This window comes from Amborella trichopoda, chromosome 6, assembly GCF_054954075.1.
Source record: "Amborella trichopoda isolate Santa Cruz 75 chromosome 6, AtrichopodaSantaCruz75HAP2 v2.0, whole genome shotgun sequence".
NCBI classification, from domain to species: Eukaryota; Viridiplantae; Streptophyta; class Magnoliopsida; order Amborellales; family Amborellaceae; genus Amborella; species Amborella trichopoda.
Genome location: NC_142341.1, coordinates 44254102 through 44281812, shown reverse-complemented (window position 1 = coordinate 44281812; position 27711 = coordinate 44254102). Strand labels below are relative to the sequence as shown.

General features: G+C 34.6%; 1 protein-coding gene and 1 non-coding gene across 2 annotated transcripts; one reads left to right on the top strand and one right to left on the bottom strand.

The window, feature by feature from the left end:
- Positions 1 to 6900: 6900 nt before the first annotated feature.
- Positions 6901 to 9107, bottom strand: LOC18426057 (putative 2-oxoglutarate-dependent dioxygenase AOP1). Its single transcript, XM_006830586.3, has 3 exons — positions 8670 to 9107; positions 7562 to 7883; positions 6901 to 7285 (listed from the first exon to the last, which is right to left on the bottom strand). Exons 1-3 carry the CDS (start codon positions 9041 to 9043, stop codon positions 7037 to 7039), a joined length of 945 nt encoding a protein of 314 aa, XP_006830649.3. The 5' UTR covers positions 9044 to 9107; the 3' UTR covers positions 6901 to 7036.
- Positions 9108 to 22918: 13811 nt separating this feature from the next.
- LOC18431199 (uncharacterized) lies at positions 22919 to 24744 on the top strand. Its single transcript, XR_002280410.2, has one exon. It is a non-coding gene; the product is annotated as an uncharacterized LOC18431199 (transcript).
- The last annotated feature ends 2967 nt before the right edge of the window (positions 24745 to 27711 follow it).

The window sequence follows — 27711 nt, the reverse complement described above, 5'->3', positions numbered from 1 at the left end:
GATCAAACAAATGGCCATAAGATGGTTATTTAAGGTTGTTGCATCATATTACTATACAACGGTTGCACGAAATCATTGTTCATATATATATATATATATATATATATATATATATATATATATATATATATATATATATAAAAGAAAAGTCTTCTTAATGCCTATAGATTTCAGATCATTCAAATTTGAAGAAAAAAAATGAAAAATAAAATACTACCATACAATCGTGACCATGCGATGAACTTTGGATGGTGATGAGAGTAAGCGAAATCACTGTTCATTTTCGCCAATAAGCATTTTGTAGTATCTTTCATATATATATATATATATATATATATATATATATGTATGTATGTATGTATGTATGTATGTATGTATGTATGTATGTATGTATGTGTGTATGTATATAGGAAAAGTCTTCCCAACGCCTATAGGAGAAAATGAATAGTGATTTAGCCTACCCCCATTATTGTCTAAATTTCATCGCGCGATCACGATTGTCCGTTAGTGTTTTATTTTTCATTTTCATTCTACAAATCGGAATGATCTGAAATTTGAAGGATATGTACATCCTACTGAGGCGCATCTAATAAAAATATAAAAAGAATTATATGCAAAAAATAAATTGACCCCTTGAAACTTTTCGGGGGATATTTTGGTCAATGTTTTTTTTGTAAAATATTTTTTTGGTTTTGAGGGTATTTTGATCAATTTATTTTTCGTGGATAATGTTTTTTATATTTTTATTAGATGCGTCTCAGTAAGATGTACATACCCTCCAAATTTTAGATCATTCCGATTTGTAGAAAAAAATTGAAAAATAAAACACTGTTAGACAATCCTGATAGCACGATGAAATTTGTAAGGTGATGAGGATAGGCGAAATCACTATTCAATTTCACCTATAGGCATTGGGAAGACTTTTCCATATATATATATATATATATATATATATATATATATATAAAATATATATATAGGGTGCGGTTTGTAGAGAGGTGAGGCTCTAAACAATCAAATTAGAGCCCACCTTCAAATAATGTAGAAAAATGTGGTTTCACTACTAAAAAGTTTTGTGAGGCTCTTAAATTATATTAATTTATTTAGTTATAAAATTTAAAGCTTCAAAAAAAGTGTAGATCGAGCTAATCTATGAAAATCTTGAAAATTGACGGTCCAAAAATGCGTTAGTCGATGCATTATTTCCAAAACTTGAAATTCATTTTTTTTCATGTCCATGCATCTTGATATCGAGATGATCAATTTCATGATATTTGGGATTTTGAGAACCTCAGTTTATGTGGTATAGCTAGAAAATCCAATTCAGAGTCCGATGAAGATTACCATGAGGAAACATCCTTAAAAAACTGATATCCAGAAAACCTTGAGATGAAAATACTCTACATCACTAGTTTTGATGGCATGGAGTTTCAAGGATGCTTAAAAAATTGACTGGTATGCCATCCAACCATTTGGTATTAGGAAAAGGGAAAAGACAAAAAAGGGTTGTTATAAGTCTGTACTTCTTCACCGCTCACCGTTTCCTCAAAATACAAGGTGCGCCAAAAATGGCCAACTAGAGATAGCCAATACTAAAAACACCAGTTTTCCTGTTTCTTTAACCCCTATGTCCCAAAAAAACATGTAACCATGCACCATATGGACCATACTAGCCTCGTACTACATACCCATAATCCACAACTCATGAGAAATCTACCAAAACTACAAAAAATATCTAATCTAGTCAGGATCTTTTTAGAACATCACAAAACATGAGAAAACCTCAATATAGAACCCCAAAAACACATCAAAACTTGTTCAGTAATGCTGGGTGTGTCGCTCGACCCAATGGGCCCAGCGACATGTATCACATCACTACTAACTACCATCCTCCAAAATTTTCTTGAAAATTTTAGGAAGCTCACGATCATTCTAGATGCTTACAAGATATTTTGGGTAATTTCTTGGACAAATATAGATTGGGATTTGACCAATTCAACCCTAGGAATCCTAATCTCAAATTAATTATAAGTCTTATTTCTAATTGGCATTAATGCCTAAATTGAAGCCTATGTTAACCCACTTAGTCTTCCATAATTCAAATCTGAAAATCCAAAGAAAATCCGTAGAGATTAGATAGATAATTCGTTTTGACTAGAGAAACCCTAGAGTTAGTAAACCTTGGAAAATCCTAGGTCTTGAAACTGTAATTATCTAGAATCTTGAAAAACCAGATTTATAAGCATTAGGAAGACAATGCCCTAAGCAAGATCAAACACTAGGAAGAATATGCCCTCGGTAAGTTCTTCAAGCAAGATAAAGCAAAGGAGCGAATGAACCCACAATATGTTATGGGTCTAAACTTCGAGTTTTTGGGTATACCGAGCGAACTGATTCTACTTTAAGTTTTCCGTTTCTTTGATCTTTAGTGTAATCTCAATTTTAATATTTATTTATTTATTTTAGATTTTGCATGATTTCAAGCCGGTTTTGCCAACAGTTCTCAAGGAGGGTTGATCTTTTAAGGTCAGGATTCATCTATAGACTATAATTTGACTAATCCATAATAATTTTTACCGATTATAAATTTTAACGATTTAGAGCATAAATTTGGACTAGGTTTCATCTAAGATCTTTTCAGATTTTATTATAACCATAAGACGTTCTGTTTTCTAAGAATTTAGGTTTCTTGTTTGAGGGTCTATGGTGATCAGGTTGAGCTAAATAACGATGATTCTGTCGAGCTAACACATTGTAAAGTCAAAATAAGAACCCAACATATGAGCAAGTTGAAGAAGAGAGAAAACAAGGTGAGGTGGAAAACTTGAAAGAAGTAAGAATGGAGAAAGAAAGCTACAAAAGGAGCTAGGAAAAGCAAAGTGCTAGAGATCCTAGTGGAGCACTGGAAGCAAAAGCACCCACCCCCTAATCGATTATGTGGAAGGTAAAATTGAGGTTGGATTTTTAGAGAGGGAAAGATAGTTTGAGTTTTTAGAAAGAGAATGGGTTTTTAGAGAGAGAATGATATATTAGATTTTTGGTTTTTAGAGAGAAAGAGAGAGATTGGATTTCTAGAGAGAAAGAATGAGTTTTAGATAGAGAAAGAGTGATTGGGTTTCTAGAGAGAAAAATGGGTTTTTAGAAAGAGAGATTGGATTTTTAGAGAGAGAAAATGGGTTTTTAGAGAAAAAATGGAATTTTAGAGAGAAAAAGAGAGATTGAGTTTTAGAGAGAGAGAGAGATATATTTTTTTGAAGAGAGAAAAAAAAAAAAAGGGTTTTTAGAAGAGAAAGAGAGATTGGGAGATAATTTCCCATTGGGTTACCAAACATAAGAAATTGTATACATAGGAATTCAAAATATGTTGAACCAAACATAGGAAAAATAGGATTGAAAACTATTGTGTAGGGAATTGTTTATATATGAAAATTGTTTTATATATGCAAACTGGTACGCATGAACCAAACAAGCCCTTAGGTTGTGTTCCTTCTTTGAATAAGCATGGCGATTAAGCTGACTAGCAAAATTTGGTAGAAGCTGAATATTATTAAAATCATTATTTATTTTCAATATTATATCATTATTAAAATCGTTGGGGGGTTGAGATTCCCATTTTGTAAAAAATCCTCCATTACACTCGGTGCATTAGTACCCCAAGGCAATAACTAAGCATCAAATAGTGATTTGCATTTTTTATCTATGGAAAATTGTTTCAAGCAGGCTGGACTGCATTTCTATATATGCTGTTCAGAAAGTGTAAATGCATTTCTATATATGCTGTCCAAAAAGTGTAAATCATCAGTCTTAAAGATAAATGCAAGTAGGTGGTCCATCTAAAAACAACGTCTAAATGTTTTCTTATGGTTAGATTTGGTGATATCCAAAATCACCCACATTAGAAAATCTCATATTATGTGGGATTGAGATATTCTCATATTATATAGGGTTGGGATATTATCATATTATGTAGAACTCCAAAATCACCCACATTAGAAAATCTCATATTATGTGGGATTGAGATATTCTCATACTATATGAGATTGTGATATTATCATATTATGTAGAACCAACGATAGGATTGGGATATTATCATATTATGTAGAACCGACGATTTTGCACAGAAAATCGCCCTGGTTCTTCGCGACATGACGTTAAGACCCGCCCAATCTTCCGCAGTTCTTCGCGTCATGACTTTAAGACCAGCCCAATCTTCTACAGTCAAAGGGAATTTTCGGTTCTTCACGTCATGACGTTCAGACCCACCCACGGGTCCGCACGCTTCGCGGGGCTTAAGTTCTTTCACGCACATGTGCTCACGATCCACACGCTTCGCGGGGCTTAAGTTCTTTCAAGCACATGTGCTCACGATCCACACGCTTTGCATGATCTCGTTGCTTCGCGCGCGCTGCGAACAGTGAGTACAAAGAACTATTTCTTCATATAAATTTGCTTATCTCTCTTCAATGTGGGAATATATGAAAAGGTAATACCTTAAAATGTTCATATATTGTATATTTTGTTAATGGTTTCATAAACACTAAGTTGCAAGTGCTATACCAGTTATTACGTGAGCTCATTGTGAGGACAAATACGGGTTTGATTCCTCTTGTTGAGGAATTGTTTTTTTTTCTCTGTTTTTTTGTTAAATTATTTTCTTATTAAAAAAATTAAAGGTTTTTTGTAAAAAATAAAAATAAAAGGTTTTTATAAATTTCGCTTTTTGTCAAATTTTTTTCTTATCAATAAAATAAAAAGTTTCATATAAAATATTTTGTCAAATTTTTCCTTATCAAAAAAAATTATAAAGGCTTTTTCTAAAAAATAAAAATAAAAGGTGTTTATCATTTTCGCTTTTTGTCAAAAATTTTTCTTATCTACAAAATAAAAATTTTTGTATAAAAAGACTGAAAGGTTCTTATCAATTCTTTTTCTTGTCAAAAAAATAAAAAGTACAAAGTTATTGTCAAAAAATAAAAATTTCTTATAAAAAAAAATACAAGAAGTATTTTTGTCAAAAAAACTCAATTCTTATTTTTGTTAAAATATGTTCCTATTTTTGTAAAAAAAACTCATTTCTTATTTTTTTCAAAAATACAACAATTATTTTTGTTGAAATAAGTTCATACATAGAAAAAAAACTCAATATTCACATATTGATGAAAAAAATGAAAATTAATAATGTAGTACCACGATTTTTTATTGGATTCTTAAAAAATAACATTTATCATGAATTTTAATCATTTTTTTAGATTTTTTTAAAGCTTAATCCGACCGATTTGGCTGATTTTCGATCTGGATCGAAGATTTAACGATCCGGATGGGTTTTTGGGGTGCCCGATCCGGGGCACCGATCCATTTTTTAAACCACTGGATCCACTAGATCTATAGTATTTTTGAAACTTTAAGTTTTATAACTAAAAATGAAAATGTATTTTAGGGCTATCACAAAAATTTCCAGTATTGAAACCACATTTCCCATACTATTTGAAGGTGCACCCTACTTTGATGGTTTAGAGCCTCGGCTCTATCCAAACCGCACCCTTTTGTTTAACGTGAGTAGTGGGAATCCGTCAATGTTAAATAATAGCATTGTCCTACCCATTGTTAGGCTATTCAATCTACCATAACCAACATCATCAAGAACTAAAGTTATTATCCTCCTTATTTTGATTATTTTGATCGTTTAAAGTGGCACCTTATACAAACCTCACTCATATATATTATAGTAAGACATATATGGAGAACTAAAGCGCACCTCAAAAATCTATCCAAAAATATTGTTTTGATATTGGTTTCTTCAAATAAGTTTTAATTTTCTAGCAAAAAAAACCTATCGTTTTGACGTTAAAAAACTCTACAATTGATCACCTATACCTCGAAATGATCTATATATAAAAAGAAAATGAATCTGAACGGTGATGCGAGACATGAGCCTGACATGAGTTCGTCGTGCGAAGTGTAAAGTTCTCATCAATTGCCGTTGCACCCTCATGGATGTGTGCTCCATACAAGTCTTCACACTTTCCCTTTTGTTCCATTAACATGAAGATGGGAAGTGTTTATGTACAAGTACAATACATTCATTTATCTATTATTAAATGTACTAAAAACGTATATCTTCTCTCATCATCATGATAATCCTTACAGTCATTAAATGTACTAAAAACGTATATCTTCTCTCATCATCATGATAATCCTTACAGTCGTTTTTCAAATAATTGGGATCGGTTGCATGAGTCTTGGTCCAACGTTCTGACCTGCTCCACCATTTTGACCGGCCTTATGCCTCAAAAGAATATTTGGAAAACTATATTGTAAGGTCATATTATTTTGAAGGGTGCACTTTTCATCCGCCTCTGTAGGTGTAGAGGAGTGGTGCCCTTCAAATTTTATGGTATATAATTTTGATATAAAATGTTATTAGGATTATCTCAAAATGTATTGTTACATCTAATTATTAAATTTTAAATTTCAAAATTGGTTAAAATCAAGTAGATTTAGAAACATATGAAAATCTTAAAAATGTACGGTGTAGATAATATGTTGTAAAATGCACCATTTTTTAGACTTAAAATCTTTTTATTTTTGATAGTCATACATTCGATGTCGAGATGATCAATCAAAGGGTTTTTCAACATTAGAACTACCTTTTCCGATGAATTTTTGAGGGGCATCCGTAGTTCTACATTATAAGGTAGCATCCTTATATAAACTTTTCCTATTTTGAAATACTACCCACTCAAGTAGTAAAATACTAGCAAGGAACTCCTAATCCTAATCTGCGATGATCTTGAACAGTTATTGCAATACTTTGTGCAGGTATAGGGTTAAAAACGATGCTGATAAATCTCACAATATTTTTTTATCACAACATTCATAGAACTTATCATCGAATAACCTATTCATAACCATATCAATGATCTCAAAACTAACTCGCCTTATTCGACATTGGAAATTCACAAAACATTACTCAGTTCCCACTACTACATCACTGAGACAGAGGGAGTGAGAAGGAGGCTTGAAGTTCAACGTGATCTCAGATGCCTGCAAATTCCTTAAGTCCATACTCTTTCTGATTTCTCAGGTTGAGGAAGTATTTGTTGAAGAATTCAGTGTAATCGAAAGGTTTAAAAACCTTAGGGTGGTCTTCATCCACGAGCGCTTCGGGTGCATCAACAATTACATGATGAGTTGGGACCGAAAATAGCCCATAAGAATATCTGTCCTCGCGTCCCCTTAACATCACTCGATGTGTAACCGGATGAAGCCTACCATTGCTCAGTGCCTGTAATGAATACTCACAAAGAAAGAACAACTGAGACAAATGTATTTACTAACTATGATAGATTTTGTAGAAGGGAAAATTAGATATGTTCCAAAAAAAGAAAACAGTTTCTAGTCATTCCTTGAATTTTAAGCAGAGATCAGTGTCATTTATAAAACAAATAAAATAAAGAGTAAATAGCATCCATACAGGATTGTCATCCAGATCAGAGAGACAGCAAATGAACGGGTGCACATGCAATCGAACACACACAGAGAGAGGGAGAGAGAAACAAACCATGAAAACATCGCCTATCATGACGACGAAAGAGTTTCCGGAAGGGAGCACTGGTATCCAGGAACCATCTTTAGATTGCAACTCCAGACCACCGACTTGGTCTTGGTACAGTAGGGTTACCATGTTCTTGTCCGTGTGAACGTTGAGAGCATCCATTTTTTCGTCTCCCTTGGGGCCCTTGTATCTCATCATGCGAACATTGTAATTTGTGAATGTGTCAAGGTCATTGAAGTATTTCTCCACACCATAACTCTCCCAAATCATTACCTGGATCATTTTATTCAACTCTGTTGCCTTCTTTGTTATGGTCTTCACCGTTTCGCTGTGGCCCTCAAAGTGAATTAGTTCGAGAGAGGGAGAGAGTTTTCTCTTTCATCATTGGGAACATATGAGTATTGTGGATTGAGAGACAGATGGAAGGAGAAAGAGATGTTACCTCATGAAAAGTTTATATCAGGGTGAGGTTCTAAACAATCAAATTAAGACACGCGTTAAAAATTCATAAGAAGATGTTGTTTCGATGCTTAAAAACCCTCTATTCGATCATCTCAGCCTCAAGATTTATAGACATGAGAAACGTTTTGGTACCAGAAACTCTGACGACTATATTAAAATATGTTTTCACCCAAACTATGAAATTGAAAGCTATTTTTCCAAAAAGAGTTTAGAATGAGTAGGTTAATAAATATTAACTAAGAAGACATAATCATATTTTCTCGCTTAATTATGAATTTTAAACCTCCAACTGATGTAAATCGAGCAAAGCTATAAACACTTAAAAAACATTGAGAATTGATGGTCTAGAAAATGTTGTAAGATGCACTATTTTTATTACATGTTTCCTAATTTTTTTGTATAGATCAATTTAAGGCTTTCGACTTTAAAAAAAACATTTTTAGTAGATTTTTGAGGTATCATTGCCTTTGCAATGTAAAGATGACATCTTATAAAAACCTTTACCTTCCAAAACTATGTCAAGAGGAGGTTTGTTCCTGGGAATTCAAATCTTAATTTCATTCCTGACAAAAAGAAATTTAATAATAAAACTATGAAAATGCTTCTATTACAAAAAATATGCATACCGCCTCACTATATGATGGAAGTTAACCTGAACTTGGAATTTCCTTGGGGCCACATCAGGTTGGTGAATTGCTCAACATTCTCCGACTGGTCGACATGGTCGATGCAAGTGGCCTCGTACAATGGAGCCCGAGGGTAAGGCACAAGATATCCACGGAGTGGGTACTCAGATCGGTTTTTCACCTTCGTTTCCTGCGGAAGTTCGAAGAGTTCTTTCATAGCAGAGAACATTTCCTTCTGCAAAGACTCAGGGACCACAGTATCATAGACGGCCTCGAAACACCCTATGCCTTCTAGAGCTTGTCGCACCGCTCGTGCTAGTGTTCTCCATCTCTCAGTTCCTGGCTTCAAGTCTCCAGAGAAATTGAGGACTGGTATGGTCATAACTGAGGCATAACCCATGTTCAAATCAAATGGGACTGATTTTTGTTGGGTTGAATGGGGATAGATTTGATTTTTTGGTGGGTTTGTTCGATAGAGGTGCGTAACATATGGAGCAGGTTGATCAGGAGCAGACAAAGGCTCGGAAAAGCATAAAATCAGAAACCTTATAATGAGATTCCATGGGCACATAGTCCAGTTAGACCACGGATATGAATCAAATAAGACTAAGTTATGTGGAATCTTGGAAGGACACTGTTTGTATGAATCCACGTAGAAATGAGTCGCCTCTAAAAAATATATTTTTGAGATTGGATTTTTAGACTTAATTTTTAAGGACATGTAATCTCTAACATGAAGATCATGAATACGAAAAAAATAAATAAATTTTCAAGATTAGAAATAATAATTCTATTAAGAAAACATTTGGACAATTAATTTCAATTGTTTTTTAATGGACCACCTTTTTGTATCCATCTTTAAGATGGATGCTTTATACCATGGGACTGCATATTGTGGAAATACGGTCCTACTCGCATGAAACAATTTTCCATCATGGAAATCATTGAGAAAAAGAAACGACGGGCCTCTGAGGTTGTTAAAAGACAAAAACGGCCCGTAATGCCATCTACCAATTTTGAAATGTCCTTAGGGTTCCCTACCAGACCTTCTGCCCCAGGCCATAGCCTGGCCTTAGTCCCCATAGGATAGGACTAGGCCCACCTATGCCATGATCGGGCAATAAAGACCTGGTCCAAGCCCTCTTAGTGCCGGACCCGTCCCGTTTGGGACACATAAAATAGAAAAAAAATAAAATAAATGAAGAAATAAAGAAAAAGTGGACAAAACAATTAACATCCAAACCTAATTTTTTAGGGAAAATATCTTCATATCCCCTATTTTTAGGTTTCATTTCTTGATAAACCCAAGGTTTCAAAAGATATCTTCTAACCCCTCGCCACTTTAAACCCATTTTTTTAATCTAAACAAATGTGCGAAAGATATGCTCTTTCTAAAACCAATCATTTCCCTCTCTTCACTTATATACCCCAAACTTCTCTCTTTCTCTATCTGCCCATGTCTCTCACTCTCTCTCTCCTCCTTGTGTTTCTCCAAACACGTCTCTCCGCCTGATAACCTCTCACCTCTATGAAATCTAACACAATCCTTTCTCTTTCTTCACTTATATACCCCAAACTTCTCTCTTTCTCTCTCTCTCCCTACATCACTCACTCGTTCTGGAAACGTAAAGAGAGAGAGAGAGCGAGAGGAGAGAGAGCGAGGGAAAAGTGATGGGAAAGTTGGAGAGAGAGAGAAGGCATGCGAGGATAGAGAGACAGAGAGAGAAATTTGGGAGGGTGGCTTTTAGAAAAGGTATGAAGTTTTAGGTTTGTTTGGCCTAAAAAAACATGTTTAAATTAGCTTAGGGGGTTAGAAGTTATAAAATCTACAATTTTTATGCTTCAAAATATTTTTTAAAACCTTGGGTCTATTGTAAAATGAAACCTAAAAATAAAGTGTATGAAGATATTTTTTCAATTTTTTAACATCCAACACTAGTTTATTAGTCACCATGTAGGGTATCGGAGGGATCAAAATGGCCTCAAAATTTCCTATAATTTCTTCCTTGGATATTATTAGGCATTCTTACCATTGTTGCATCTATTAAGGGTGATATTATGTTTGCGAAAAATTATGCCTTCATTCTTAGTCTCACGGGAGGATGGCAACGTAGATGCATCTTTTTGGATTATATGACCAGCCAAAAGAAATCCTGCTCCCGTTGGAGTATACCGTCCATTTACTCCCTCTAGTAAACCCCACCTAAGATTTGTTGCAGGCCCCAAATTATGAGGATATGTCCTGTTTAACACTAAGGTTAACTTCAATAAAATAAAACACTACTTGTACCCTATAAGCACTTGCAAAAACATAATATTTTAAGATTGAATAGAGATTGTCCAATTTCTAAAGGGTGAGATCTAAGTGTAAGAAAACTCAAATTTCATTTTTATTTAAGAATAATTATCTAGCTAAGGTGGTTACCAAAATTTTGGATTAAAAAAAATCCTGCCAAGTAGGTCATCTCACCAAGAGAGCAAAAGTAAACTATGCTCCTAAGGTAGCATAATATACGGGGAAGGATTTTTATGTGACCAAACTACATAAATAATATATATGACCCATGGTCTCATCTATCAAATCTGAGTAGATGGCTGAGATGACTTGAGTTACAATGTTACAAGCTAGCTCTTAACCATTAAATCTTGATCAGACGGCTCATAGTTTTTTTTCTTACTATTATAGAAATAATTTTGAAGCAAAATTTAGGACATGCATGATCTGACAGGGGCACACATGATTAAAAAAAATAGTTTCGATGATAAAAAATTATCAGAATACCCCAGAAAATTGTAGGCACAGTTTGGTCATTCATTTTTACAAAAAAAAATATTTGTTTTTTATTTTTTCCATATTTGGTCCGACACTTCCCCTTCAACATTTCCATCATTTATACATGCACATATATGGGCTTGTTGCGGTCGTCGACAAGTGTTCCAAGGAAACTACATACCCAAAATTCAGTTTTTAGGCTCACTTGTTCTTAAGCTATTTATCATTAATTCACTCTTTTTTTTTGTAAAAAAGGGCTTTTTGATCAAACTTTGAATGTTCGAAATTTTATACCGTCGAGTGATGGCAAATAGATCTATGAAACCAGGATACCATGGACCGGTACTTTTCCTTTTCAATGGAATTAGTAGGAAATAACTAGAAGTGGCCTACACAAGCAAGGCCTTATTATCATATTACTTTTCATTTTATCATTGGAAACATCATCACATGTTTCTTACATACGTGGCCCGTAAACTTAAATGCTGCATGTTGTAAATTTTTGTTCATACGATGCGTTTTGAGGTACGATATATGTATATATATATCGAGAGATAGAGACTCAACTTTATACTGTACAGGTACTGTGCACCTAAAAAAGCCACTAATAATAGTTGTTTTCATGCTGGAAAATCTTTAAATCGGTCATCTCGACTTCGAGATTCATAGACGTAGAAAATAAAGAAAAGTTTTAGTCCTACAAATAATTGATTCAAGTGTGACGTGCTTGATCATCACCATTGCTGGAACTTTAAATTTCATAATTAGGGGCAACATAGCATTGCAAGGCTTTGTGGCACCAAAATGGAATTTTTGGCATAGTTTTGAGGCACACCTTACCTCAATAGCATAAGGTTGACACCTTATACACCATATAGGACAGTGATTTCATGCCAGGTTTGTATTGTAATATAATACCATAATATTCAAAAACCATGTTAGGGCTATTTGTTTGATCAAATTTTGATATATACAATCTTTTCATTCTAAAGAACAATCACAAAAAAGAAAAAATTGAAAACGGAACTTAGAAAGGTAGCCCAATTAATATAGGTCATCTATTTTGATAAGATTTTTAGATCTAGGCCTTGGAAGGATTTTTTCTTTTCCAGCCTTTTTAAATGGCTTTATTATCATTTTTTTTAGATGAATGGTCTAGATTCGTTATTGGAGGGGATTCAGTTTGACGATATTTTGGGTTCAAATTGAACTTGTTTTTTAGGATTGATTATTGAGATGAAAAGAGTGTGTCCAATATTTTTTGTCATAGAAATACCACAAACATGGTTTTCTAGAAGTATGGTTGCATACTATAATATAATGGTTACTAGAAATCACTGCCCATATATAGGTAAAAAACTTTATATAGAGTTGAGGCTCTAAACAATCAAATTAGAACCCACCTAAAAAATTACATTAAAAGAGGTTGTTTTTAAGCCTAAATATCCTCAAATTGATCATCTCAACATCAAGATGTATGGACATGAGAAAAAAATAGAATTCAAATTTTGTAAATAGTGCAACTTGTAACATATTTTTTACCGTCAATTTTCAAGATTCTCAAGTTTTCATAGGTCTGCTCGATCTGTACAATTTTTTAAGCTTTAAATTTTATAATTAAAGATGACAATATATTGTAAGGCTATCACAAATATTTTTGGTATTGAAACCACTTTTCTCGAAACTATTCGAGGGTAGGCTTTACTTTCATTGTCTAGAGCCTCAACTCTATACAAACTGCACACACACACACACACACACACACACACACACACACACACACACACACACACACACACACACACACACACACACACACACACACACACACACACACACACACACACACACACACACACACACACACACACACATATATATATATATATATATATATATATATATTGGTTTGGGACAGACGCATGTGCTGGGGTGTGAATAGTATTGCCTCGGTCAACTAAACTTTGAAGGGCAGCTTGGACACCTACATCACCTAGGGGTCGACTCAAATCGATACTTTTGTTTCACATGACATTCAGGTTATCATGAGTTGTGTTGTGATAGCTTGAGGTTGGGTTAGATCTCCTAGACTTAGGTGGGTTTTGGTTTTGAGATCTCCGTGCCTCGGGGTTGTCTTCGTTCAATTTATAGAAAAACAGTAAATTAAAATAATGATATGTATTTTGAATTACTTGATGAAGATCTGATGGCTGGGATTTCACCTGTAATACTATTCATTATAGCTGCCAAGCTATTGTAATGTTTACTCTCTCTCTCTCTCTCTCTCTCTATATATATATATATATATATATATATATATATATATATATATTAGGAAAACTCTTCCTAACACCTATAGGCGAAAATGAATCGTGATTTCGCCCACCCTCATTACCATCCAAACTTGGAATGTGTGTACATCTTAGTGAGGTGTGCCTAATAAAAATATGAAAAAATAATTTACAATATATAAATTGACCAAAATACTCCCAAAAATTTATTAGTCAATTTACATTATTTGAATTATTTTATTCATATTTTTATTTGGTGTGGCCCACTAAGATGTATACACGTTCCAAATTTCATATCATTCTGACTTGTAAAAAAAAAATGAAAATTAAAACACTACCGGATAACTGTGACCGTACGATGAAGTTTGGATGGTGATGTCGGTAGGTAAAATCACTGTTCATTTTCACCTAAAGGCATTTTGTAGTATATATATAGATAGGAATATATAGAAGAATAGATCTATTAAGAAAATAAATTCTATTTCTATAATTAATTAATTGATAAAAAATGAATTTATGAATTCAATTATTTCTATTCTAACTATTCTAAATTAGAATATAGAATTTCTTGATATTCTATTTATATTAGAATTATAGAAAAATGTATATATATATATATATATATTACACCAAGTTGACGACCACTTATTCCTTGTAGCCACTTTTCCAAAACTCATATAAATGCTTCCACCTTCTCATCAAATGTTAAAGTGACCTCGAAAAATTATAGTTTCTCTCTGTACAATTTTTAGATACTTTATCTATCTAAAACTTAAAATTTTATATAACTTCTCTATCTAAAAAGATTTCTCTCTCTAAAAATTTTTAGGTAATTTCTCTCTCTAAAATTTGATATAGTTTCTCTCTAAAATTTTAAGATATTTTCTCTCTCTAAAACTTGAAGATAGAATTTCTCTCTCTAAAAGATTTGAGGTAATATTTCTCTTCAAAAAATATCAATAGTTTCTCTCTGTAAAATTTGATATAGTTTTTCTCTTTAAACTTTGATTTAGTTTCTCTTTCTAAAGTTTTAAGATACTTGCTCTCTCTAAACTTGAAGATATAGTTTCTCTCTCTAAAAAACTTGAGATAGTTTTTCTCTCAAAAAAATTTCAGTAGTTTCTCTCTTTAAAATTTGATATAGTTTCTCTTTCTAAAAATTAAGATACTTTCTCTCTCTAAAACATAAAATTTAAGGTAATTTCTCTTTCTACTTTGAAGGGCTATTTTTGAGGAATTAATTGTATTTAATAAAATGGCCAACTCCGCTATGTGGAAATAATATTATCTTAGCTGTATATTGTAATCCCTCTTTCAAGCTTACAAAATTCATGTTTAGGATAACCCTTTTTCTTTTTTCTTGATTTTGTGTATTAGCCCTCTTTCTTGTTTACAAAATACATACGTACTCAAAAAAGTTTCCAAACATATTTTTATGCGAGATACTCCGGGAATACAAAACATAATTTTGAATACCCAAGGATCCAAACGACCCTTAAGGGGCAGGATAATATCACCCTTAATAGATGCAACGATGACGAGAATGCCTATAATGTCCATGGAAGAAATTTTAAGAAATGCTGAGGCCATTTTGATCCCTTTGAAACCCTACATGATGACTAACAAACTAGTGTTGGATGTTAACATATTAGGGTTGGATGTTAATGGTTTTATCATCTTTTTCTTTGTTTTTTTTTTTTAATTTATTTTATTTATTTTTAATTTGGCCTGAACCCGCTCAACCCGACGGTAATATGGCTAGAGACGGGCTTGGACTAGGGCCTTTATAGACCAGCCAAGGCCTAGCTGGGCCTGGGCGGTCCTATGGTAGGCCAGGGGTAGCAGGTCAGCAGGTCCAGTTGCCCACACTCGAGACATTTCAAAATTGGGAGACGGCATTAGGGGCCATTTTTGCCTTTTAACAACCCCACAGGCCCGTCTATTTCCTATTCTCAATGATTTCCAGGATTTCAAATTACTTAACTCTTATTTGATTCTATCTCTGGCTGATTATCCTGCTTTTACTACTATACTCAAATTAATTAACATTTATTGTCATTATCTCCTTGGATCTAAAGGGAGAGTGCTTGCCACTAGCTCTATATAATACGCACGGCTGCCACTTGCTCTTCACTATACATTACTTGTAACTATCTAGTTGAAGAGAACTTGTCACTAACTTCATATATAATACGCACCTCTAGCAAACAAACCCACCATAAAATAGGGAAAAGTTTATATAGAGCCGAGGCTTTAAACAATCAAATTGGAGCCTACCACAAAAATTTCACTAGAAGAGGTTGTTTTGATGTTCAAATTGATCGACATTAAGATGTATGGACATGAGAAAAAAATGGATTTCAAGTTTTGAAAATAGTGGATTTTGTAATGCATTTTTGGACTGTCAATTTTCAAGATTTCATAGATATATTGATCTACACTATTTTTGAAGCTTTAAACTTTATAAATAAAGATGAAAATATATTTTAAGGCTATTACAAAGATTTTAAATATTGAAACCACATTTCACATTACTATTTGAAGGTAGGCTCTAATTTGATTGTTTAGAGCTTAGGCTCTACACAAATCACACCCATAAAATAAAGGAAAAATTATATAAATAATTATTATTATCAAAATACCAAAAACTTTCAATTCTCGTACCTGTTTTTTGGATATTATAACGATTTTTTTTAAAAAAAATGATTGTTTTGATAAATACACCCATCACAACCCCTTCTAAAACAGTGTTGAGAAATATAGTTTTAATACTAAAAATCATTGTTATAACTTTAAAATATATTTCATGTTTAATTATAAAATTTAAATTTTAAAAAAAAAAATGAAAATTTTGAAAATTAACGGTCTGAAAATGCGCTATAAGATGCACTATTTCAAAAAATTGAAATCTATCTTTTTCTTAATTTCATACATTTTGGTGTGAAGATGATCAATTTGAGGATATTTTAGCATCAAAACAACCTCTTCTAGTGAAATATTTGAGGTAAGCTCTAATTTGATCATTTGGTGAATGCCTAATTATTTTTAATAATATAAAAAAGCTCTATTTTTTAATTTAATATATTAAAAAGCGAAGATCATGCCTGGGAGGATTGAAAAAGCGGAGAACATGCCTGGGAGGATTTGAGGTTGCAGGGACGTAGATAATAGCAAAGAAGCGACTGAAATGCAGTGCGAATAAAATTGAAAATACAAGTATATATAGAAAATCGGTACATAGTAAGGTCCAGTCAAAGTAACTCATGCCTGGGAGGATTTGAAATTGCAGGGATGTCGATGATTGCAAAAAAAATCTACTTAAACGCAGTGTGAATAAAATTGAATACATAAGTATATATAGAAAATTGGTACATAGTCGTACTCAGCCTCGTCCATAGTTTAAGGCAAAGTCGCCTCGGCTGAGTCCAAAAACGTTTTTCGATCTGCACTCGGATAAGTTACTTTGACTCATCAGAGTAACTCGGCTCCGCTTGGGCAAGGCCCGACTACTTGTTGATTCCAATTTCTGAACACTGGGAAAGGCATTATTTATACTAAATTATTAAACAAGAGTTAAAGGGTGGACTCATGTCTCAAAACATAATGCTATAGAAGTGGTAGGATATGTACCTATCTTTAAGGAGATAGAGAGAGAGGTTGTAGGATATATACCTATCTTTAGGGAGATAGAGAGATATGTGTACGTCAATTCTTAAGAGTTTTTCTATTTTTGAGTAATTCATGGGCAAAGACACGTTGCTACCCATTTTTTAAATAAATTAGAGAGTTACATTTTGAAGTTGTTAATTGGGGGTATCAACGATAGGAATGGACATTGGGTGTGGGGATGCTACCACGACAACCCCGGCCCTTTTTTTAAAAAAGTGGTATGTTAATAAGGATTTTAGAGGTGAGAAAATCATGACAGAGATATTTTAGGTGAAAAAATAGTAAGTATAGATTTTAGATATCATTGTTTCCTTATCTTTTGGAATGTTTTTATCACTCTCACGTAATTCATGAGCCATCTTGCCACTCCCTCCTCCTCTCTCTCTCCTTCAAAAGAATCATGCACATGTATCCATAATGGTTCACGAAAAGACATACCAAAGAAGAATCATTTGAAGACCTAATAGGTGTTCCACGAAAAATTATAAGAAAAATTTGTCTCATGTTTAAGGCGGATGGGGAATCTGATAATCATCTTTTGCTTCATTGTCATTTTACTCTTCACCTCTGGAGTTGGTTCTTTGTCCAGCTTGGGATTGCATTTGTAATGCCACCTTCAATGGTTGGGATCTTACAAAATTGTACACCTGATTTGCCACGAACCGAGATTGTTATTTGGCAAATTACTAGAAGCGTCATTCTATGGGAAATCTGGAAAGAGAGAAATAGGAGAGTTTTTTAGGGGAAATGTTTGCCTTTTAGAAAAATCTTGGAGAGAGTTTTGCACTCAATTTGGATATCTTTCAGTTACTAAAGCTGGTCAGGACATATCGAAAGTGGATGTCAGAAGAAATTTAAATAATTTGTTTCATATGGGTTTCTTTAAAGGTAGACTTATAGGAAGATGGGTGGCTCCACCCCTTGGTTTATACAAGCTTAATTTCGACGGCAGTTCAATAGGGAATCCAAACCCAGCTAGCTTTGGTGGTGTGCTTAGGGATTGGATGGGGAATGCGATCTTTATGTACGCAGGTCTACTTGGGATGCGTACAACTAATTTTGTATATTTGTTTGCTCTTTTTCTATGGTATGCGTATCTTTGTGGATAAGAATGTGGGGGTATTCTTGTATCCTTGAAGGGGATTCTCTTAATGTCATTAAGTGGTGTAAAGGGGAGCAAAAGCTGCCATTGGAGCTCAAATCTTTGCTGCTTCAGATTTTAGACCTCTCATCTTCGTTTTCCTTTTCCTTTGTTCATGTTTATAGGGAGGCCAATGTGTTGGCAGACTCTCTCGCTAAAGGAGGCTCATGCCTTTCTGAAACTATTGTTTCTGATTCTGTAATTTAGTTCTAGCTTAATACAATTGTAAAATTTGTGTCAAAAAGAAGAAGAAGAATTATAAGAGCTAGAGGAGCTAAGGAGGATAGGGCGTTCGAGGTTCTAGAAGATGGTCACAAGAGAAGGTTAATAATCCTTAAACTCCCTATTTTACTTACTTTTATCGTCTCTTTCATTCGTTATTATCTTTTATAAATTTCATTGCTTTAGATCCATTATTTATTTAAAACAATATTTTTTATTTTATTATGTTATATGACATATGCATCTAAATTTTCATTGTTTTAGATCTATTATTTATTTAAGTCAATATTTTTTGCTTTATTATATTATAAGAAATATGCAACTTTGGGCAAGGTCAAGTGAATTTTACGGTTTTATGATATTATTTAGAAAGCAAAGTAAGAGGGAAGAGAGAGCTAGATAGAGCCACAAGAAAAGTGAAAATTATAGGGATATACAATCAATTAAAATCTAAGTAATATCTTATAGTAGACATGATGGAAATTACATGATATATAATAAAATATCAATTGAGAGACATAAGAGAGAGTGGTTGCGAAAGGCGTAAGAGACCTCTCCTATCATTCATATATATATATATATATATATATATATATATATATGGGTTTGTCTAGAGTTAATAATCCCTCAAAATACAAAGATTCAAGTTAGAAGGCGTTGTCATGGGTGTATTTATCAAAACAATGATTACTTTTTTATTAAAAATTTATTTAAGTATGTAACTTTACCATTAAGCGAGGGAAAAATTGAAATTTTCACAAAAATACAATGACATTTTGGAAGTTAGTGTCGTGGAACTTTATTTGTAGAGTGCCTTTGTCTTTTAGTTAAAATTTTAATTTTACCCCTTATGGAGAGGACAAAAGTACTCTTTGTCTTGCAGTAATAATTACAAAATTACCCCACTAACTTTTTCAAAAAAAATAGACTACAAAATTAATAAATCCGCCCCTCACAACTCTCTCTAATTTGGGGGCCTCAGTCTTCTAAATCTTTCTGTTAGGTCACTGTCATTCTGCTCTGGGGTGGGGGTAGACTAAGTTGGCATCGACTCCTTCATCATTTGGGTCATTGCCCCAAGAGTCTTGTAAAACTCACTAAGCATCTCGGTGTTCTCGTTGTTGGAACTCGCATTATTGGCACGAGCCCTCGGCATCTTCAATGTAACACAGGAGCACCCAATCACTAATCTATCTTAAATCTATTCTAATGACTCTTCTAAAATCCTCATAGGCCAATAATCCTATCATGGCTGCTCTTATACCATAACTGTCACGACCCCGTCATCGATCCCATTATCCTACGCAATGGAGGTTGACCGAATGCGAATTCGTGATCCCAAGATAGCGTATGTGCCTCAGGTCGAAGCGGACTCAACGCCTTTATCTCAGTAATCCAAGCAAACCAAGAAAAGAACTAAAAAATTTGGAGAAATCCATACACCAATAAAAGTGTACTACATAAAATTGTTCCCAAAATAATATACTTGAGTCTGAGGCGTCAAGGCCCAATATTACATATTTCCAAAATAAACAAAATTCAGGGTTAAATTGCCCAACTACCTATAATATCTGAGTTTCTTCTCAAGTAAAAAAAGACTCCAACTCCCAACTGCAAAACACGAGCTTTTGGCCCTCGACCTGGTGCTAACAATCTACAAGAGGGGAGATATAGGGAGATAGCTATAAAACCCCAGTATGTAGTTTTAGGTACTATGCATCATTAATAAGTCTATTCATATATTGTAAGCAGTTCTTTCAATTATAAGAAATCACAATGCAACTATCATGTAAGTCAGAAAGCAGATCAGTGCATCAGTTACAGGTATTATATTAAACTGTCATAGCTATCATAATAATATAGTGTTTTATATATATATATATATATATATATATATATATAATGCGATCTTGCCGAAGAATATATTTTCTTTCTTTTTCTTTTTTTTACCTCTTTTCTTTTCTTTTGGTAAATATCACTTACAAGTGCTCTTATTACAATAACTCTTGCTCCAAAAAAAATAAAACTAACAAATCCAATATCTTAAAAACCTTGATGCCATTAAGCCAATTTTCTTTAAATAAAAAAAATATCCACAATTCATATCCTATATCTTGTCATAAGATATAGGATATATATCCTATGACAAGATATATCTTGATATATATCCTACTTTGACAAGATAGGATATCTTGACAAGAAAGTCACCACCATCTTGTCAAGATATATCTTGTCAGAGGATTATTTAGGATATATCCGATGTCAAGATATATCCTAAATAAATTGTCAAGGTATATCTTATCAAGATATCTTAACATGATTATTTAGGATCATTACCAGAGGATTATTTAGGATTTAGGATCATTTAGGATATGTATGAATTTTCAATAAATACATAGTATTTAGGATTATTTAGGATTCATACATAATTCTAAATTATATGTATGAATTCTCAATAATGTATGTCATAGTATGAATCCTAAATAACTTATTGAGAATTTATCAAAAAATTCTCAATAATTGTAAAATTCTCAATGATGTATGTCATAGTTTGAATCCTAAATAATGGCAATTATTTAGGATTCTGAGATTCGGTTTTGAATGTCAAAGGAAATTCTCAATAAAGCATAACAAGGTTTTCTCAGATAATAAGGTTTTCTCAGATTCAAATTTCTCAGATTCGGTTTTGAATGTCAAAGGATTCATACTATGACTGTAAAATGAAATTCTCAATAATTCTCAATAAATTCTCATATTCGGTTTTGAATGTCAAAGGAAATTCTCAATAATTCTCAAATTCGGTTTTGAATGTTAAAGGAAATTCCATCCACTACACTGAACAACCGTTCGTATATGAGATTGGATGGTTGGTAAGGTGCCAGCAAATTGCTTGAATTCCAAAAGTTAGTATGTTAAAAAATGACATTTATATATGGGTTTTGTTATGGTGCTTCTACACATGAAATATATACTTAATGTAATCAATATTTTTGGATACATAGATACATTGTATTCATTCAAAATTAGAGATGTTTTTTATCTATGCAACAACATTTATGTATGTTTTAGCCTATGCAAGTAGTGCTTATGATATACCCCACCTCGAACAAAATATACATTGGGCAAAATGCCTTATGAGAGATTTACTGGATATGAAAGACTAGGAAGACCTACTATAGAATCGCTAGAATGGTAATATCATCAAAATATTAATTTTTTATCTTAATATTTAAATCTTTACAATAAGATCCATGGTGCGTACATATTTTTTCGCCTTTTGCATTCATCTCAGGTCGAGTGGATCACATTGTCAACATTTAAGTTCATTGAAATACTCTTGGCTAGAAGTTTGGTTGAAGAAACACTATGTTCGAAATTGTCGTGGGATTGGAAAGTAGGATGTGTAACTAAAACATGGGCCTATTACCGCCACGATTTGGAGTTTATCTCTATGGCTTTATACCCTTTTGAAAATGGGAAAAGTTTATATAAGGTTGCAATCTTAAAGTGTAGAATCACAAGTGTACCTCAAAAATCTATCGAAAATATTGTTTTAATGTTGAATAAACCCTTTAATCGATCATCTCGACATTGAAATGTATGAATATATATAAAAAAAAAGTTTTAAAATCTCGAAAATAGTGCATCTTGCAACAAATTATCTAGACCGCCGAATTTAAAGAGTTTTATATATCTATAGGTCTATATGCTTTTAACCATTTTTAAAACATAAAATTTTCTAATTAGATATGAAAATAGATTTTAAGATAATACTAAAAAAACATTTATAGCGAGGGATCATTTAAGGTTGCATCCTCATAAAAACCGCACCGAATCTTTTCTTTTTCCATAATAAAACTAAAAGGTACACAGTTGTGAAGAAGGGGTAACAAATAAAGAAGATTTCTGAGCCCGTGAGGATTCTTGAGGAATTAAGAAATAAAGAAGAGGAAAAGAGTGGCCTTAGTGATGGGAAGTGAAAAGTGGTCAAACGGGAGGCGAGGAAGCGACACGCAGCTAGCCAGAAAGAGAGAGAAAGCCCACTCTTTTTCTCTCTAAAAGCGAACTGGAAAGAAAACCCTCTCCATCCTTTCTTTCTCTCTCTCTCTCTAGCTCCAGTTATTGTGTGAGGCCTCTCTCTGCATATATAGCATGCCAGCCAAGACTCAGCTTACTACCACCATTGAAACAGATCCTAATTCCTACAGGATCTCCCTCTCTCTCTTTCTCTCTCTCTCTACGACACAGAATCGAAAGCACCACCTCTCTCTCTCTCTGTCAAAATCCAAAGCACACCAGATGCCTACCATGCCACCTGAAGAAACCACCTCCGCCATAGCCAAATGGCTCACAAACCCTCTTCTTCCTTTCTCGCTCTAAAAGGGAACTAGAAAGAAAACCCTCTTCTTCCTTTCTCTCTCTGTCTAGCTCCATTTATAGTGTAAGGCCTCTCTCTGCATATATAGCATACCAGCCAAGACTCAGCTTAATACCACCATTGAAAGAGATCCTAATTCCTACAGGATCTCTCTCTCTCTCTACAACACAGAATCGAAAGCACCACCTCTCTCTCTCTCTGTCAAAATCCAAAGCACACCAGATACCCACCATGCCACCTGAAGAAACCACCTCCACCATATCCAAATGGCTCACAAACCATCCCAAACCATCTTCGAGCTCATCACCAAGCACTTCCGACCTCTTCGTATGCTTCCCTTCTCGAGGCCCCCTAACACTAATGCCCAAGCCCATATGTAGCCCCGACTGGCGACCCGACCGAGCCAAGCATCACCACCGCGCCGCACCGACCCGTGCCCACGGCAGCCCCATGCTCCGACCCAAGGTTCGGGCCCACCCGAGCCCAGTCATCTAGCTGCACGAGCCCACCTCACCCAAGGTCACATGCGCAGGTCAGGTCCGGGTCAAGCCCAGGCGCGCGTGCAGGACTTGGCAATCAGTGATGGAAGAGGTAGAGAAGCTTCATGCTAACAAGCACAGGCGCAATTCTGGCCGCCCGATCGGCAGCAAATTTGAGGAGGCCGTACATTTCTTGACTGCTCTGACAAAATTCCGGTTCGATTTTCGTTGCTTCGGCGGTTTTCCGTCCTCCTACTCTTCATCAGATGAAGAAGAGGAAGAGAAAGAAGCAGAGGGGAGAGGAGCTGGCACTGTGTTTGCTAAATGGTTCATGATATTGCAGGAGGACCCAGATAAGAAAACCCACCTTAATGGGATGAGAGAGAAAGTGGGGTTAGAGAGAGGAAGAGGATTTGTTGGGGGAGAGAGAGAGAAGGGGAAATTTGGGGAGGAGAGAGAGGAGGAGGCTCCAACCGTGCCCCCTCCAAATGCCCTGTTATTGATGAGGTGCAGGTCGGCTCCATTAAAGGGGTGGGAAGAAGAGGAGAAGGTTGAATTGAAGACAGGAAGAGGAGGAGAGAGAAAGCATGGTTTTGATGAGCTATGCGCCTGATTTTTTCAAAGTTTCGCCAGAAATTTCAAGGGAGACGTGGGTGAAGAAGTCGGATTACTTGTCGAGAAGCCGGAGTTGGAAGAGATAGAAAACTTTTCAGGCGTGTTTTTCCGGTGAAGTGTTGGAGTTGTGTATGGTTTTGGGGGCTGTGTACAGTTTAGAAGAGAAGCGCAATTGGTCGAAAAGGCTGAAGCTTTTCCGAAAGTAAAGCTCTGGTTTTTCGTCTTCTTTTTCTGAAATTTCTCATTTTTTATTCCCAATTTTTTTTTTGGGTGCTGTCCTCTTCCTTTCTCTTACTTCTTTCTCACTCTTCTTTGTCATTTCTTCTCACTCCGAATCCAGAGATCTGTTCCGGTTTGAATAAATATTGGTTTGCTGCACGCACCAATCGTATCACAATCTCAAAGTAAGCCAAAGAAGATCGTTTGTATTTATGTGTATCTTATCTTTTTGTCATTAGTTTGGTTTGAATGTATTCACTTCGGTCCATAAATTGTGCTTTATGTGTTCAATAAAAATGTGATTTATTTATGCATTTATGGATATGGATGGCCAGTAGTGGACTATATTGTAGTAAAATGAAATCGACGGATCTATGTGAGTGAACCTCATTTTATTTATTGGCTTGGGGTCTTTCCTGTACTTGTGTAATGGTTTGAGATACGTCAACAATACATTCTCTTGGATTTTAGAGAGAGAGAAGCCCCGGGGGACGGGAGGGGAGGTGGCATAAAATAAAGATGGAAAACAGGGCATGAAACAATGAAGCATGGGTTTCACTGTGATTCAAAATGAGGACTATAGAGAAAGGACTGACATAAACTTAGGATTTTCTTTTTGGGTAGATGAATTTGTTGCAAGTAACTAACTACTCCACTTTGGAAACCCTGTGATTCTCAAGTTTTTTTTTTATTGACTTTTTTGGGTAAATTTAGCATTATCAGTCTAAAAATCACCAGGGTTGTCCAGATCATATTGGTAATTGAGGGGTCCTTTAAATCTAATCTTGGTAAGTACGGGCCCAATTTCAATTTTTGGGGTAGAAAATATTGTCGTTCTCTCTGGGTATCAAACGGTGTATAGGATCCCCAAATGTACTATTACAGAGATAAACGTATACAATCAAAAACCTTCCCAAGATAGGTATATAAAATAAGAAAGAAAATATTATGCAGAAACAATTAATACAGGTTGCTATAATTTCACACTTCCCCTCAAACTTGAGATGGCTTGGTAGAAATTGTTTTGAAAGAAACCAAGAGAATTTAGGTGCACTATCTATTTTGGTGATTAAGTCAGCCAGTTGCTCAAAAGAGACAATGTATGTAAGAGAAATTGTGCCTACAAAACATTCTTTTTGAGCAAGGTGACAGTCAATTCAATATACTTGGCACATGGAACTCTGGATTTTAAAAATGTAGATGGTGCTTTAATTGTTCCAATAAAGCGGTGTGGAAGTCATACCAGTGTTCACAAGACGCTCGAGGTTGGCGAGGCAGGGCACGAATTTTCGGTCATGATGTCAAGCACCTTCTAATTGAAACGGAGTCAATCAGTGGTAGATATTAGAGCTTCATCAAATTATAGTCCGAGAGAGAGGTAAGCCTAGGGATTGCTCTATCTCTTTCTAACCACTGACAATTGTAGGTTGATGGGACGATGAGGCCGAAAATTCGCGAATAGGAAGAAGTTTTAAAAATCCTAGAGCAAAGAATGGGATTGATATAGGAAATGGTTTCAAAATAGGGAATTAGGACTAAACTACACTAAATATGCAAAGAAAAGCTAAAAGAGATGAACTTACTTGGAAACCAAGCCCATAAGCTTTACACCTGGAGTCGGTAGTCTTGCTTAGATCTGAAATTGTTGTGCCAACCTCTTTCGCCCCTTAGAGTTTGCCAATTGGGATTGAACAATGTTAAGATTGAGTTGATACTAACTTAGATTTGAATTGGATACTAAGCCTAGGCGATAAAGAAAGAGTCTATAGTCTATAGATGTAACAAATAATCTATGATTTGATTACAGGCCTCAGGGTATATGTTGATTAAGATAAGATTCCAGAGGTTAGTCAGCTCAGGGGCTTTATGAGAGGGAAAATTAAGATTCTTAGCTTTAGGATTTCATAGGATCCAGGGTTAAGTGTGTGGAGTGTTAGGGCTTCCCCTATTTCTCTAAGGTCTCTGAACCAATACCATAGTTGAGGGTCTATATTTACAAGGTAGTACCTAGATAACAGCTTTTGCAAGTGTTGGCTGAATCTGGGCCATAGATCACTACCGAAACACAGTAGTACGCTTCTGTAAATAGGTATTACGCATACGCAGTCGACCCCATAATTTTGTTGTTTTGTGCCACTTGTCTTGTTATGGCTGTTGGGATGTTTCAACATGTAAAGGAGCCATTTTATGTGCGTTTTAGTGGTGGTAATGGGTTTAAATTATGAGTTTTAAATGCCATAAAAGTGAGATCAAACTAAGGTTTAGTGGGGTTATGATGTTGTTGGGGTTTGACCTAGGATTAAAGGTGTTGGCCCATGTTTAGATTGGTATAGGCAAGTTTAAGGTGGGTTAAGGCCATTTAGGTAGGTTTAGGTTTATTTTAGAAGCTTTTAAGGGAGCTTAGGTCTAAATTGGAAGGTTTAAAGCTGGCTTAGGTTATCTTAGGAAGGTTTAAGATGATTTAGTGGATTGAAGTAATTGAACTAGTTTAGTTGGGTTTTAAATTGGAGGAGTTGATTAACTTCTATGGTGCATGGGATGGGCTATGGTATATGAAAACGATGGTTCTAGGGTGCATGGTCATAGTGTGGTCCTTAGTCTAGTTTTAGGCTCAAAAATGAGTTTTTGGGTAGTCTAAGGTCTAGGACTATACTCTAAGTTTTCTAGGGTTTCTACTTCCTGGAATTCCTTCAGCTAAGAATGAAGTGTCTACAAAAAGTAATGCCCATATCAGCAAGGAACCATTAAAGCCAAACAACATATGTTGTAGTTTATGCTATTGCCCTATATTTAGCTTCTGTAGTAGATTGGGCAATGCGAGGTAAAAGAGAATCACCAAAAAAAATACAAAATCATGTAGTTTATTTGTGAACACTTAGTTTCTTTACAAAATTTGAGTCTATGCTCGATGCTCAAGTAAGGAAGAAGAAAAGAAAAGCAAAGCTTGGTGTCGAGAATCTCTAATATAACGAATGATGCGTAAGACTGTAGCTAAATAGACGAATCGTCGAGCACTTTGGAAATGACTAATCAAATGCACCACAGAAGTAATATCTAGGTGAGAAATTGTCAGATATATTAATTTTTCAACTAATTGACGATAAAAATGTTGTAACTAAGAGTCGTTTACCATTTGATTCTCGAAGTTTAACATTCAATTAAGTAAGAGTGTCATCTCTCTTAGTATCATGCATGAGGCGTGTGTCATCTCTCTTAGTATCATTCATGAGGCGAGCTTGGGAGACTATTTCTGAGGCATACTTGTGTTGAGATAACAAACA

What these genes read in the sequence shown, in the direction of transcription:
- LOC18426057 (XM_006830586.3), bottom strand. Translation starts at nt 9,043, where the DNA reads ATGGGTTATGCCTCAGTTATGACCATACCAGTCCTCAATTTCTCTGGA. An exon ending in CAAGGAAATTCCAAGTTCAG is followed by an intron (nt 7,884 to 8,669) that starts GTTAACTTCCAT and finishes TGAGGGCCACAG; the next exon opens with CGAAACGGTGAAGACCATAA. An exon ending in TGATAGGCGATGTTTTCATG is followed by an intron (nt 7,286 to 7,561) that starts GTTTGTTTCTCT and finishes TATTCATTACAG; the next exon opens with GCACTGAGCAATGGTAGGCT.